Here is a 14,867-nt window from a genome sequence, read left to right as displayed (position 1 = left end):
AAAACACCACACCTAAAAATCTAATTTCCCTTGGTATGTGGGAGGTTTTTTTGAAGACCGCTTTCAGCATTTTAGGCTATATAATCAAGTTTTGCTCTTGCCCACACAGACATAAACAAAGAATAAAAATAAACAAATTCATGAAAGATGCCTGTAGAGTAACCACAACTGTGTCAGGATCCATTCTCTTACCAGTTAAACCAAGGTGCTCCACCAATACAGAAACTCTATTGGGTACTAAAAAGGGAACACCAGCCCTTGGGCAACTGAATGATTTCCTTGCGACTTGATCATAAGTCCTGAAATTCAGTGCTGTCTGTTACCAGGTAGCCTTCCATAAGGACATTACCTGATCCATTGGGGCCTGTTTCATCACGTCTTCTTCATCTTCCTCAGTAAATGCTGGTTTGACATTTATCCTCTCTGCCATCTTTGATAGTCCCCTTCTGTGGTTATTCTGTACTCAGATAAATTGGTGCCAAAAAAGAGAAGCTGTGCAATTGTGGCAATGGATACTTTCTGGGTTGTCTTTGCCAATGTATCATTCAAACTAAGAATGAAGCTAGAATATGGCTGGCCATCACACACCTACCCACACTACATATAAACACTTAAACACCAAGAACATGCATCTGGTTCTCAGACATCTCCAGTAAACTGGAGTGGAAGTTGTGCATCCTTACTGACAAGTTAACACTCAGCAGACACAATCTTCTGCTGTAGAAAACATAATTGGACAGCCAAAATCCTACAGGCTGCACCAGCAAACCACAAAAATGTCATAAACAACCTATAAACCCTTCTGAAATGCAAGGTTTCTTGTTCCATGTGTGATGCAATTAATGTATCAGGAACATCCATAGCAGGTATGCAGCTGTGACTCGTGACCTGCAGGGCACGGACAAACCTGGAGGTCTGGAGGGATGGCCTGTGGCAGAACAACGGCTCTGGTGGCTCACAGGTGTGCAAGACTTGCTCAAAGTTTAGATACAAAGAAGCAAACTATATCAATTGGTTGAGTGTCTCTTGCACGTTTAAAAACACCCAGAATTTTATTGGGATATCAAAGAATCAAAGCAATTCGTACGAGTACAGACCAAAAAAACCCACGAACAAACAAAAGAAACCCACAGAGTTTTTTAAAAAGTTTCATTAATGTCTCACTAAAATTAGACTACTCTGGAAGAGCTGCACTGCCTGACAGAAGAAGGTATCTGTCAGACCCTCTCTAAGCTTTAGGAAATGGCAGGTATTCCAGGCAAGAAAAACATGCAGGTTCAGGATAAGCACCTGAAGTGCTCTGATTTTCGAGGTCTGGGTTGGAATGGGTTTTTAGTGGCAGCAACATAAAACAGACCAGCTCTTTGTCCTGCACTGGCCCATGACCTCAGATCTGGCTTGAGGAACTAAAGTATTCATGTACCAGATACAGAAAAATCTTATGTTATTTATCATATTCTATCTGCAACATGTTGGGGTTTTTTGGTTTATTCTAGACTATCAAATGCTCAGCATCCAACTCTGACTAAGCCTGATACCTTTCTGGGCTCACCAAGTTTCTAAGTGCCATTCCAAGAAACAGATCTTACAGAAAGCATCCTCTCAATCCAAATCATACAAGCCATAGCTCTTGTGGCGATGCTTCTGAGGTGGCACAAGCTCCCTCACCAGAGGTCAAGAGGCAACACAGAACAGTTAACACACACATTCACTTGCCCCTACCAAGTGCTATTGGAGATGAAGTCTGACCACATCTTTCTTGTTTGCAGGAGACCAATAACTGCAAAAAAAATAGTTGCCATCTCACAGAAATACCTGGCATTACTGACGTTATTCCTGCATGACATCACTTTTCCCTCTCTTTGTAGTACAATTTGTTGCTATGAAATCTCAAGAATGCCAGTGATTGATTTTGAAAGCCAGTGAATATCTAATGTGTATCTAATAAGCAGCAAAATGAGACAGATGTGACAACAAGCAAAACGACAGTACAATAAAAATGACTGATACATAAAAAGAAACTTGGTTTTGTTAAAAGAAAAAAACACAACAAAACACAAGCATAAAGTGCCACTACTTCCTCCTCCAGCTTAGTTGTAAAATCCATCTCACTGGTTAAACACCAAAGCACTGCTCAGGAGGCACATTGCTCGCAGTGGGAAGAATCCTGCTTTCATTGCAAGTAATCCTTTGCTACCAAGGACACGAGCAAACATGCATTAATCTGGTGGTTCCCACCTGCAGAAAGGCCTGCAGGCACTCGCTGTGTGGAGAACAGTGGAAGGCAGCCTTGGCACCCACCTGGCAGCCCTCACCCTCCAACTATGAGGCAGCAACACTGCCTGGGGCAAAGAACCACGGCAATAATACCTTATGGCACTGACAGTGTTTTGTAAGTGAGAGGGCTAAAGAGAGAAACTTAAAATCAGTAGCAGTAATGGCACCCATGCCAGTTCTCCTCTCATTGTTAAATCCAACATTTGAAGGATCCTGAGCAGAGAAACAAAGCAAACCTTTACAATTCTGTCAAAAGCAGCAGGGGGAAAAGGCTCTGATTATGCTTTGGTTTCAGATGAATGTGCACCCGACATACCAGCGAACAGCACAGCGCTCTCCCGCCTCAGAGAGGACAAGGCTGACAGATGGTGCAGGTGCTCGTGTTCTCTAGGGGCAAGATGATGCTACTGAGAATTGTGTCTGCAGTGCAAGATTTATAAGAGAGAAATGGAACCATGCCACAGACTGAGGTATTTTGTTGTTGTGCCATGTCCCTAAGCTCCTGTCTACTCCTCTTCACATCAACCTTATTTTTCTATTTCCCCCTCCCCCGCTCCATCTTGCAGCAGCTCCCTGGTGACATCCCATTTGCCTCTTTCCACAGAGAGCTTCCCAGCAGCACCACTCTGAGACAATTCAGTAAGCTCCCTGGAGCTGAGCTCACAGCTTTATTCCACAGTGAACACACAGAACAGAAATATAGATAAGCCTAGGTGAAGAGGCATTATTGTGAGTCAGTGGCTGTTCACCTCTTCCCTACCAACAGAGGTCTGAAGTTTAGTTCTGATCCAACATCAAAGGGGCTTGAAGATAGCACAGCAAAAGTGTGGAAAGAAACAAAGAAGTAATTAAACCACTGTGAGAAAACTTTCTGATACAGGACAGTTTGAGACTCCTTTTAAGCCATGCAACTCTCTGCTTGCAAAGCTTCAGACTTTTAATGCAGTATACCTCATACCATGAGTTTCCATCCCTCCTGCAGCACCTGTCAAGGGTAATTCAGCCTTGAGAAGGCCGAGGAATAAATCAACAGGTGGTTGTTGAAAGAAGAGGAAACTACATGAGTAACACAAGGCTGGCCTCACACAAGAGTGAGTTACAGTGTGCAGCATCCTGGCATGTACACAAGGGAAGGCAGAAAAAGTATTCAGCAGATGAATAATCAAAGACAGAATCACAGAATATGCTGAGTTGGAAGGGACCCACAAGGATCCATGCGGGCATACCCGTGTTTCCTTTGTGTGTGACCCAAATCTTACTCCAAGTGAACACAACTGCTGAGAAGTCACTGTAAATGTACTATTAAATCCAAGTTCAAATCTGCCTGTGTGCTAACATTCTTAACTTGTTGGATTAATGCTGGCTGCACATAAGATACTGTGTTGAACCCACACTTCTTTGAGTCAACATTGCTTCATCCTTCTGTTAGATTATGCATTGCCTACTTTTTCTAAAGAATTTAAACAAAGACCCACAGAGAGTGCACATTATAGTCCCAACCTCAGTACTTTATCTTTTTCCCCTCACAAAAAGGTTTTTGTTGTGCAACAGCACCTGCATCACAACACATATAAATTAAGAGAAGGGCCTGAATCCACAGCAGTCAAAAGACAGATGTAGTTGCAGTGAGGCAACACTTGGCACTGCCCCATCCTGCTGAGGTATTCAGCTCACAGAACAGCATTCACAAGTCCAAGCCAGACACCAAAATCCAAAAGAGCCTGGGCCTTAAGGGCTGAAGATCTGCCCTCTCACAGGAGCATTGACTTTTTTCATACTCTGGCTTCAGAGGCGGGGAGGAGATAATTTTAAAACCCTTAAAGTAAAAAAGAAGTACCCAAGAAAAATATTTCTCAAATCTGCACCCAGATGTTGCATCAACATTTTTGTAGTGACTTAGCTATTAATTTGTTACTATCTATAGGAGTTGGATTCTTTTACAAGCAGAAACATTTCACTGTCGTCTCTCCAATGGTGAAAACTCTCCTACAAAATGGCAAAATTTGAGTAACATGCTAGTAGTGGTCACTGCCCTCACGCCCTCTGCATAAAGGAGTTCACACCCACATTCCCTCACCTTTCAGGAGAGCAACATAACAACCAGGCTGTTGACAACACTGAGGGAGAATATTTAACTTATCTTCTGAGCCTACTAGACAAGGCAAAGAGGACACCCACAAAGCAAGAAGTCTTCCCTAAGACAAGGACATGAACCTTGAGGTAGAAACAAATCCTGCACTTCATTTGCACCTAAAACTATCAGCTTTTTCTTTTAACTACAGTTGTCTGTCAAGAAACAGTAATCCACAAACAAATTTTCCCTCTTCCAAATCCTTGTTTCCTATCTCCTCACGAATGCACAGTTTCCCACACACACAAAGCTGCCCTTGAAACCCTAAGAGCTGTTTTTGAAACTGGAGCTCCACAAGTCAGATAGGACACCGTTACACAGGAAAAAAAAAAGTATTTACTACTCATGGCCAAGCAATAAAAATACCATTCAGGCAACTGTTCGAACTGTGGAAAGAGACCAAGTTACACGATCTCTATTTACTCCCTTCCCACACACAGGCTCCCTGGCAGATGAAACACAAGAAAGACCCCATTAGTATGCTCAGGAGTTGAAAGCTTGGGTTTGCCAGCCTTTCACCAGGCAACACAGTCAACACCAACCAGAACATGTCAACGTGCAGCCCAATAGGCTGCATAATTAGGCAGGTTCTGGCATTTTCCAGTGGCCAGTGCAGGGAGCTGTGTAAAACCCATCATGGTAAGGCATAACAAACTCCTAGAAGTACAACCAGGCTGCACAAGAGCAAAGCCTAAGCAGTAAGTGATGTTGAAATCACTTATAAAAAGGCCGTATGAGCACATAAATAAAGGGGGATGGATGAACTCCTTCATACCTAACTTCAGTGTGCTTGGCCCCACAACCACAGTGTGCAGGTGTGTGTGACATTCTCGAATGCTTTTTTCAAAGAGGAAAAAGTGAATGCCAGTCTTCCTCCTGCCAGGGCAGAACTGAGTGAATAAAGTGGCTCTGTTTGTGGAGCCACTTTGTCACCTGCTACCTGAGTCAAATCACAGGAGGAGTTGGGACATCCATTTACTTTGGTATTTCACAGGGATTTGCCAGCATTCTCAGCTCAGTCTCCTCTTCTGCAAGCTCCAACAGTGATTGCCTCCAGCTATTGCTCCTCCTGGCTGAGTCCTTCCATCCATTCAGCCTGGTTCTGACCTGAATCTGTATCATTTTCCCGGGCATCTGAGCACCAGATGCCCGGGAAAATGATACAGATTCAGGTCAGAGCCAGGCTGATGCACCAGCATCTTTCCCCAGAGCTGCTGCCTCGAGCTCTTGTCCTTGTTGTAACCCTCACCAGAGGCGTGAGAGGCTGGCAGAGAACTCTTGTGGTGGAGGAAAATCTGTTCCTGCAGCCACTTCCGACCTCCTGATCCCAGAAGGCAGACGTGGCTGCTAGAAAAGTTCTGCTCCATGCTTCAAGCCCTCATTTTAAACATGCTTCAGACTGAAAAAGCCTTCAGAAAAGAAAACCAGAAGCAGCAACTTTCAATTTTATAAGACCTTTGAAAGTGTGTGCAGAGTAACAAAGAAACATCCTGTTTAATCAATCATTTGACTGAATACAGAAGGCTTAGAAAAAAAAGGCTGCTATTGGACACAGAACTACAACAATTTAAATGTCAAATTCTTGCTGTAAAGCACAGAGAAGTTACAATAGTAACCATAAGTTATGTTAGTAATTGTGCACCAAAATCAGTGCACATTTTTATCCTTCCCAAATTTTTCCCAAGAGCAATTGAACCATTCCTCTTTTCACTGAAATTTCAAAAATATAGATATTTACTTGATGCACACACCTGGAACAGAATTTAATCCCCTCTTGAAGTGGCTTAATGGTTAAAAAATAGCACCAGGCTCTAGGAGACAATGTGCAGTTCTAAATACATAAAATACTTTACCCACTTACACTTTAATCTGGATTAGAGCATGGCCAGTTGATGCTGCAGTACAAATACTTGGCAATAGCCACAGCCAACTGCCATGCCAGAAATGTACTAGGCAGAAGAGAAGAGAGAGCTGCTCATCTCATGCACATTTGATGTCAAAATACATCATCTGTGACTGCACATCACACCTCAGCATGGCTTTGTGTGGAAGACAAAACGCTCTGATTTACAGCATTATAGATGTTTGCTAAATGCCTTAATTGCCCTGTCTTCTTTCAAAGTGGCACTTTATTATTAGCTTACAGAGTGTGCTATGTAAGGCAGATAATTTTTTTCCTAGTTCTTTATTGACACCTTAAAAATCTGTATTTTACTAATATTCCTTTGAATAAGAAGAATGTCTGCTTTACCCCAGGATTCAGTGATGAACAGCCACAGTCAGCTCCTCGTTACTATGGCAATATTACATAGGAGCTACAGAAACAGACCGATGCTTTTATCTTCTCCCTTTGTACCTAGAATATACTCACTTCCCCCTCCCCTCCTTTAATTTTGAACAAAACAGCCACAAAGAGGGATGGTGAATCATTCAGAGAATCAAAACAAAGGTTATTTTATTAACTTTGTTATCTTAACTGAGAATAAATTACAGGTCTGTGAATGAGATATAAACACCAAAAACCTTCAGATATTTTCTTGCAAACAAAGTGTTTTCTTTTTTTTCATGAAAAAAAAAAAAAAAAACCTTGGAAAAAAGCCTTAGTGACCCACTCTGCTTGTTTCTCAAGCAAAGCTGAACCCCTTTGCTCTTTAGCTGTACCCAGGGAATGGTGAGAGCAAGGATCACTCACTCAACTTGCTGTTTCCCCTGAAAACAACTAAACCAGTCAATGTAGACACATTTGTCTGTGTCAGCTGCAATGAAATCCCATTTTTCATGTGACACCATCCAAGAGGTAACAGAAACAGGCTCCTGCATGACTACTAACACCACCTCATCCCTATTCATTTGCTTCTAACCAGCAGTGGTTTAAGCCCTCTGCTCTAACTCCTCTCAAGATTTATAGCAAAACATCTCATTTGCATCTCTTGACTCCACCCCTTGTGGAAGCTCTCCCTGTTTGTATCAATCAAAGCACACCAGATGAGGAAAGGTTTCCAGCTCATGGGATGTGATGGTTTGGGAAGCAGGCATATTAAGCAGCTCAGTCAGCTGAGCCAAGGCAGGAGCTCTACCACAGCTGGGGATCAGCCAGTGGTGGCACAAGGTGGCGACAAGCAGTTTGCTGAGCTCCTTTTGTTCTGCTTACAATCTGAATTCATCCGCCAGAGGTTCGAGACAAAGCTACTGCCTCCAAACTTCTTTTCAGATTCATCAAAAAGGAAAAAAAAAAAATCATGGAACAATTTTCCCCTAAAAAATCAGCTCTTCAAACTCAAGAAATGTATGTTTAGGATTTCTATAATGATACACTCCAGTTGCTCATTCAGAGGAGAGCACCATTTAGCAAATAATTTTTTGTAGTCCCTGGTTCTACTGACACTTCAGTACTGCCCTAGACAACCCATTTTTTCTTTCTCCTTTGCGCCAGTCTATAGTTTTGACAGCTCCACATTCTCAATGTATGTTCTTCTGGCTTTCAGCATTTTTAAAATACCTTTCCAGTGGAGGTAGAGATTCCTGATTACGATTTAAGCCTATGGGCCATTGGTTTACTCTTTCGGAAATTTCATTAAACTCTTAGATGTAACCTGCATATTCCAAATAATCCATAAATTGCAAGATTTTTATCTCAGGCAGCGGAGAGAAGAAATATACTGGCACACATTCCATAAGAATTCCAGAAAAAGAAAAAAATAGACACCCCAGCAGTAAACTGTCAGTATGACCCATAACCAGTTTACCAACAGGCACGTGAATAACATATCTTGCACAGTAAACTTTCCCAACATGCCAGGAACCAAAAACCAGTCCAAAAGGCATTGTAAGCATCAATACGAATTCAGTATTTGCTGTTTCACAGTAATTGCCCCCTGCAATTATGCCAGTTTAAATTAAAGATATCATGGTCATGATATCTAGTTAAGAGTATCTGAGTCAGACTATTTCCCATTTTGACAAAATGTTTTTTTGTAGCCTCACTAGGAAAAAATAAGAAGCCATAAGATTGAATACAATAGATTAATGTTTTCCACGTACTTGTAATTTAAAGGAATTGCTTGCTAACGACATCTTGTGCAGTATCCTTCAGATACACCTGCCAAGCCAAATTACTTATACTAAAATAACCTGTGTGAAGTCTACATACATTTTCCTCAAAGCTAAAGAAGCTCAGTGACTAACATGAATTGAAAAATACCCATTCTCCGTAGACCACGTGGTTGAAAACAGCAAGCAGTACAAAATACCCTCATAACAAGTACCAGGGCATCCACGTTCCTGTTTGATGATGGTTGTGCAGAGTGTTTGTGCCTGTCCCATGAAGAGATTTCAGGCATTGCAAACTGATATAGGGAAGGCACATGGACGTGTAAGACAGACCACTTGGATAGAGGCTTTCAATTCACTTTCAGTATCTGTTCAGCACTTCACATGGCGGTAAAATAATAAATCCCAGTGACACAGCCCCACACAACAGCCTCACAAAAACATTTATTCAACTGTTGGCTCTTCTTCTGTTTGCTTTGAAACTTTGCACTTTAGGGGTAAGGTTGAGAAAGGGAGAAAGGTTTAGCTCATTCTCAGGAGTTATATGAGGAGTTACAGTGGTTGCTGTAGGAGAAAAACACAGGGAGGACTGTATTATATGAGCATGTATTAAAATGGCTGGATCTCTGTTAAGAGCTTCACATACTAGGCACTAAGCAAATAAAATGCTTTCAAAGAACACAGCCATAATTACTGCATGGATTGTGTTAAAACAAACAAAAACTTCTCACAAAAAGCCGAGAGAGAAAAGTAAAGCCACACGTTCTTACTGAGGACTACTCCCTGTTTCCCGGCCGGGCCACTGCAGGGGGAGCAGGCGATGCGGCCCCCGGGCGCAGCTGTCCCGGGAGGTTCGCGTGGTTCCCCGTCCCAGGAGAGCGGCACAGCCCCGCCTCGGGACACCCCCGTTCCGACGTTCCCCCCCGCCCATCAGCTTTTCCCTTAACAACAGCTCCCAGGTGCTTCACGCACCAAGAAGCCTTTTCTGCAGAGTTTTGCTTTTATTTGCTCCTATTTCTATCCTAGTCCTAAATAACCTCTGTTAGTTTTAATTTAAAGCATTTAAAGTTTGGTCGCTTAGTGCTCTTCCCACTCGGGTTTTGCTATTCTGAAAGCTCCCTGGCAAAGTGAACGCTGTGATTCATTTTTCAGCCCCTCACTGCGTGCCGCACCTGCCCGGCTGTTGGGACCATGCTGGCGGGTGGAACTGTGGCAGCCAAGAGAATGTTAAAAAAAAAAAAAATTTGGAATACCAGAATTTACTACAGTTTTCTCTCTCCTGTGCTAATTGTTAAGAAGGTAATAGCTTCAGTGCTAATTTATTTTTATGTTTAATTAGGAACCTTTTTTTCCTTTACATTCAAAGCTCAGCTTTTACCAGCACTCAGATGGTGAGAGGAAAGATAATGGAAGCATTACATTCCTTCTAGTCAGTGTACTGAGAGCTGAACATCAGTTGACCCTTCCTGAACAGTTCATTTAACCAAAAAGTAAAGCTAATTTGGGGTGTAGAAATCTCAGCAGTTTTATTACACCTAACACTTCCACCCAAAATGCAAGCCCTCACAATAAGAATGACCTAATGTCACTGTCGTGCAGCTGGCAATTAAGCACCACAGCAGCCACTCACTCACCACCTTCCCCGCCCCCACCAGTGGAATGGGGAGGACAATCAACAGTAGAACTTGTAGGTTGACATAAGAAGAGTTAAATAACTAAAACAAAGTAAAATATAGTAATAATGATAAAACAAAGCGAACCAAACAAGGGATGCACAATGCAATTGCTCACACACCCACTGACTAATGCCAGACTCCATCCCCAAACCTAGATCGACTCCCCTTCCCAGCAGCTCCCCCAGTTTATATACTGGGCATGATGTTTTAGGGTATGAAAACATCTCTTTGGCCAGTTCAGGTCACCTCTCCCAGCTACACTCCTTCCCAGTTTTCCTTTTGTGTACCTCCTCTATAGCAGAGCATGAGACACAAAAAAAGTTCTTGATTTAGGATGAACACAACTTAGCAAAAACCAAAAGCTTTCAGTGTGTTATCAGCATTATTCTCATGCTGAGTCAAAACACAGCGCTGTACTGAGAAGAAAATATCTAAACTGAAACCAGGACAGTCATTAACTCAAGACAGCTGACTGCAAAACACAGACTGCATGCTTTTGGTATCTTCAGTTTTATAAAAAAAAAAAAAACAAGAAATCTTTAAGTCATTCCAGAACTCTCAATCCCTCATTATATGTTGCTAAGAAGGGAAAAAATTGCTTTAAAATAACGTCCTTCAAACATAACCTGTAACAGCTCTTTCAATAAAAATAAAAGGGACTAAAAGACTTCATTGCCTCACTATATATCTATGTATCTATACACCCAACTTACTCTTATCACTGGGAACCAGCTTCTTTCTCTGGAAGTAGCTCCTAACTCATACCACATCCCTTTGCTGGCTTGGTCCTGCAGCTGGGTGAGATCCAGGCGAGGGCCCATCAGCTGCAGGCATTCATTCAGTGAGGCTCACAGCTTTTTCCCCATGGTCTGAGAAGAAGCAAGAACACCTGTGAATAAGAAATTACCAGTACTATTTCCAGAGACTATTGCTGCAGGCCTTCCTCCCTGGGAAGGCAAAAGAAACATTCACATCTTTCTCGGTGACTTCTCTTCCAGCAAGTGCCAAAGCCAAGCCTTCTCAAAAATCTCTTCCTCTCTTCGCAAAACCACCAATGGGAAGAGGCTTTGATTAGGAGAGAAAACAGAATGTGCCTTTACCTCACAAAAAAACCCCACAAAACCAAAGAAAGAGCCCCCCCAACTGAAAGGGCAGTTGTGATCGAGACAGACACTACCCCACTAGTCCTCTCAGGGCAGCAGCCCCCAAACTGATGCACTCACCCAGCTGTGTGTCAGATCCCTTAGGCACAGCTGGGAAGGGTGTGAGATGGTGGGGATGTTTGACAACAGCTCAGGGAATACTGTTTGTCAGGGCTTTACAAGCATTCTGGTGAGGAAGATCACAAAAGAAGATAAAAGCTGGGCAATAACATGCTCCCCACTCAGCTTTGAAACAAGAAAAATGGTACTGTGTCAGTGGCGTGAGAAAGACGAGAGTTGGGCTAGAACCCAAGAGCAGACTCAGTGATGCACAGGGCTGAGGTTGTTCAGTTAGAAAAACACAGGCTTCACCTGTGTCTGGCCTCTCAGCCTTGCTCAGGAGCAGCAGGAAGGCAACACTATTTATCAGCTACCTTAAAAAAAAAAAGAAAAAGACACAGAATATGTGTTGCTTGGGGGTTTTTTTCCACTGTAAATCATGCTGACATGCTTGGAGGAAAAAGCTATCTACCCCAAAGGAATTATTGATTATTTTAAGCATTCACAGCACCAGCTGCTCCTAACTCTCAACAACTAAAAGGGTTATGAGCGGGAGGCTTAGGCTGAGGCATTTTGAAGATGGCTAATATACTGTAAAAAGCAAATGTAGTGACTTCCAAGCTGATTATTGGTTCTTATGGCAAAATCAGATCAATGCCACCTGAAAAGTGTTCCTGAAGACATCTGATTTGTTCACCAGTACAGAACCAGAAAGGCTCTTACTTATGCCAATACACTGGGGTTCAGCTCCACAGGCTGAGAACTGGGGAGAGCTGGCAGTGGCCTTATCTGTCTGGGGAAAGCTCTCTCACCTTGACTGAGCACAGATGCAGCAGAAGGACAGAAAAGCATCCCACTTGAATTTGCCAGTCATGCCAGCCACAACCTGTCTTAAACCCATGTGTGTGAGATGGAGGAAGGCTCAGGCTGACTGGGGATCAGTGGGATAGGAAGTTTTGGTTCTCAACACTTCATAAGGCTTTTGCTCTCTCAAGGAAAGGAAGAGTGATTAATTTATTGTATGATGCCTACTGACACATAATTAAATAATGGATCTTAGACAGCAGTAGCTATTCTGCACTAAGACAAACGCAATGACTTATTTGAGGGTTTTCACCACTTTCTGAATTTCCACAGGCATTTTTGTCTTTTGAAACCTGCTACTGGGCTCAATTGTCTATTATAACACATATTAATGAATTAAATAAGCAGTTTTATTATGTTTAGCTACAATTTTTAGATACTGGAATCCAAGAGTTTTCTTTTAAACTGAAAAAATACTGAGAGGTAAGCAACATGCAAAAGGAACAGAAGCTACTACTGCTGGTTTGTCTCTTCTCCTACCACTTGTAAGATTTCTGGGCATTTCAGCTGAACGTATTCAGAACACTAAGGGCATAATTCCTCATTCAAAGAGAGCAGAAAGGGGACAATACTGAAAACAATAAATCTTGATGTTACCATTTAGTGAAGGAGATACTATTACAAGCAGACAGTAGTTATATGACTCCAGGGAGTCCAGTGGCTCTTAGCATCCAGCCTAAAATCAGGACTGCATAACCACATTTTAGGATGAGGCCATCTCAGGCCCACTTCCAGTTACCATGGACAATGACTTACCTAACATAAAAGATCTTAGCTGCATGATCAGCTTTGTTCAAATAAATTCTTTAGGAGAAATAAATAAATAAATAAATAAAATCTATCCAAGCAATTCCCAAGTTCTCAAATTCTTCATTCTAGGGGCAGGTTCTTTCTTTTTTGGAATTGGCAGCCCTTCAATGCCAACCCCTCTTACCCCCAGTTCACACTGCATTTGCTGCAGCTGTGCATTCAAATTTACTGAATTTTTTGCCACACTTCAGACTCTGAACAAAGCAGCTTTCAGCCTCACAAGTAAGCTTTAACATACTTCAGCCCCCAATGAGTGAATCACTTTTTCATCGCAACTGGACATACTGATTGTAGTTAATATGAAACCATGGAGCAGTTTAAGGAACAACATTAAGAGGCCAGGATGCTCATTTATAAACTCACATTCCCAAAAGAGAAACAAAAGGAAAACTCAGCTAACAGCTCAAATACTATAATTTCCATCATTGTTAGAAGATGGAAAAACAACAACAAAAAGTGGGTCTGACATCAATCCAGCATATATTGAATTTGGCAGGAAATTTGCAATTGTTGAGGCAGATTTGCTTGAAGATGTTAATGAAAACCGGTGATGTGACAGAACTACATGCAAACTCAGCTAAAATGATATGAAAATGCTTGTGTTTTACAGCTATCACTACAAATGACTCTACATTTGCTTAAATGAAATAGAATTAGTCTCCATACATTTTCATGCCCCATGCTTTTGTCTCTGAGCATATCTATTTCACAATTGCCTTATATTGGTTCATTATTTTTTTTCAATGGCAGTATCAATGCATTTAATAAATAAATATTTTCTCAAACCCTCTCCCCTGTCATTCCTTAAGTTTCAGGTGAAAAAAATGAAAAAAGCACTTGAACAAACATGGAGCAAAACAAAATGCAGCACGTCGCTACATCGTGCAACTACTATACTAGGTTTATCTCACATGATGTAATGGAATAGCCAGCACAGACATCATTTGGTATAAACAACTGACGTCTTAGTGAAATCTATAATCCCCAATTTGTGGCACTAAACTTTTACTCCACTAAGTAAATTCAACTTAACGTGTTCATACATGTTCAAACATTAATTTGCAAAATACTTACAGAATCACAGTAAACGCTTAGGTCTGACTGTTGTTCTGAGAAGCTGGATAACAACAATACAAGAGCAACAGTAGGTGGCCGAGACACTAAGCCTGATAAAGACTTACCCTTCCCTTTCCGCCCGTAATTTTTGTACACTTGGCCTCTCCCGTCCCCTCCTCGCCTCTCCCAACACACAGAGCTCTAAGGAGCACCAGACATGGCCATAGCCCGGAGCAGGGAAGGCTGCAGCGGGCCCCGGGGATGGGAGGCCGGGGGACGCTGACAAAGGATGCTGCTCTGAGCTCCCTCCCTCCTTCCTTCCTATTCCACCTCGTACATTGACAGCAGCTCGAAGGATCGGATGTATCTGAATTACTGCCTGGGCGGGGATGAAATCGCCAAGACCCAGCCGCTCGTCTCCGGTTCCCCGGCACAGGGGACTGGAGCAACCTCTGCCCACGCCGTGGCCGCCCGCACTGCTCCATCCTCCTCCCGTTGCCCCTGTCTCTCCCCGGGAGGGCTGCTCCCCGCTGGCGCGGTGGCCGGCACTGCTGCCATCTGCCCCGGCAGCGACGGGCTGGCCCCCGCCCGCTCGGTACCCTGCCTGCGCCGCCTCGCCGAATCCGCGGCTCTGCGTTCTCCCCGGAGCCGAGATGTCGGCGACTGTTCCGAGGAGCAAACGTGTGAACGGCACAGGCTCTTCGCACGGTGACCAGCCCGCCATCCTCACCTTGTGGACACCGAGATAGGGACACCGCCAGGCTGGGACGGCCCAACGCGAAGCTATCAAGGCGCAAAGGC

At 43.0% G+C, this 14,867-nt stretch overlaps 1 protein-coding gene across 2 annotated transcripts in view; it reads right to left on the bottom strand.

The window, feature by feature from the left end:
• The window catches only part of LOC125322824 (circumsporozoite protein-like), a 64,000-nt gene extending 49,210 nt beyond the window's left edge, over window positions 1-14,790 (bottom strand). For both annotated transcript variants that reach the window (XM_048297039.1, XM_048297038.1), the window contains exon 1: window positions 14,192-14,790. In XM_048297039.1, coding sequence (XP_048152996.1) covers window positions 14,192-14,790 — 599 coding nt within the window. The remainder of the gene's footprint in view (window positions 1-14,191) is intronic.
• Window positions 14,791-14,867: the final 77 nt, after the last annotated feature.

This window comes from Corvus hawaiiensis, chromosome 3 (assembly GCF_020740725.1).
Source record: "Corvus hawaiiensis isolate bCorHaw1 chromosome 3, bCorHaw1.pri.cur, whole genome shotgun sequence".
Lineage (NCBI taxonomy): Eukaryota > Metazoa > Chordata > Aves > Passeriformes > Corvidae > Corvus > Corvus hawaiiensis.
Note: the sequence above shows the minus strand (reverse complement) of the source record. Positions and strands in the feature narration are given on the sequence as shown.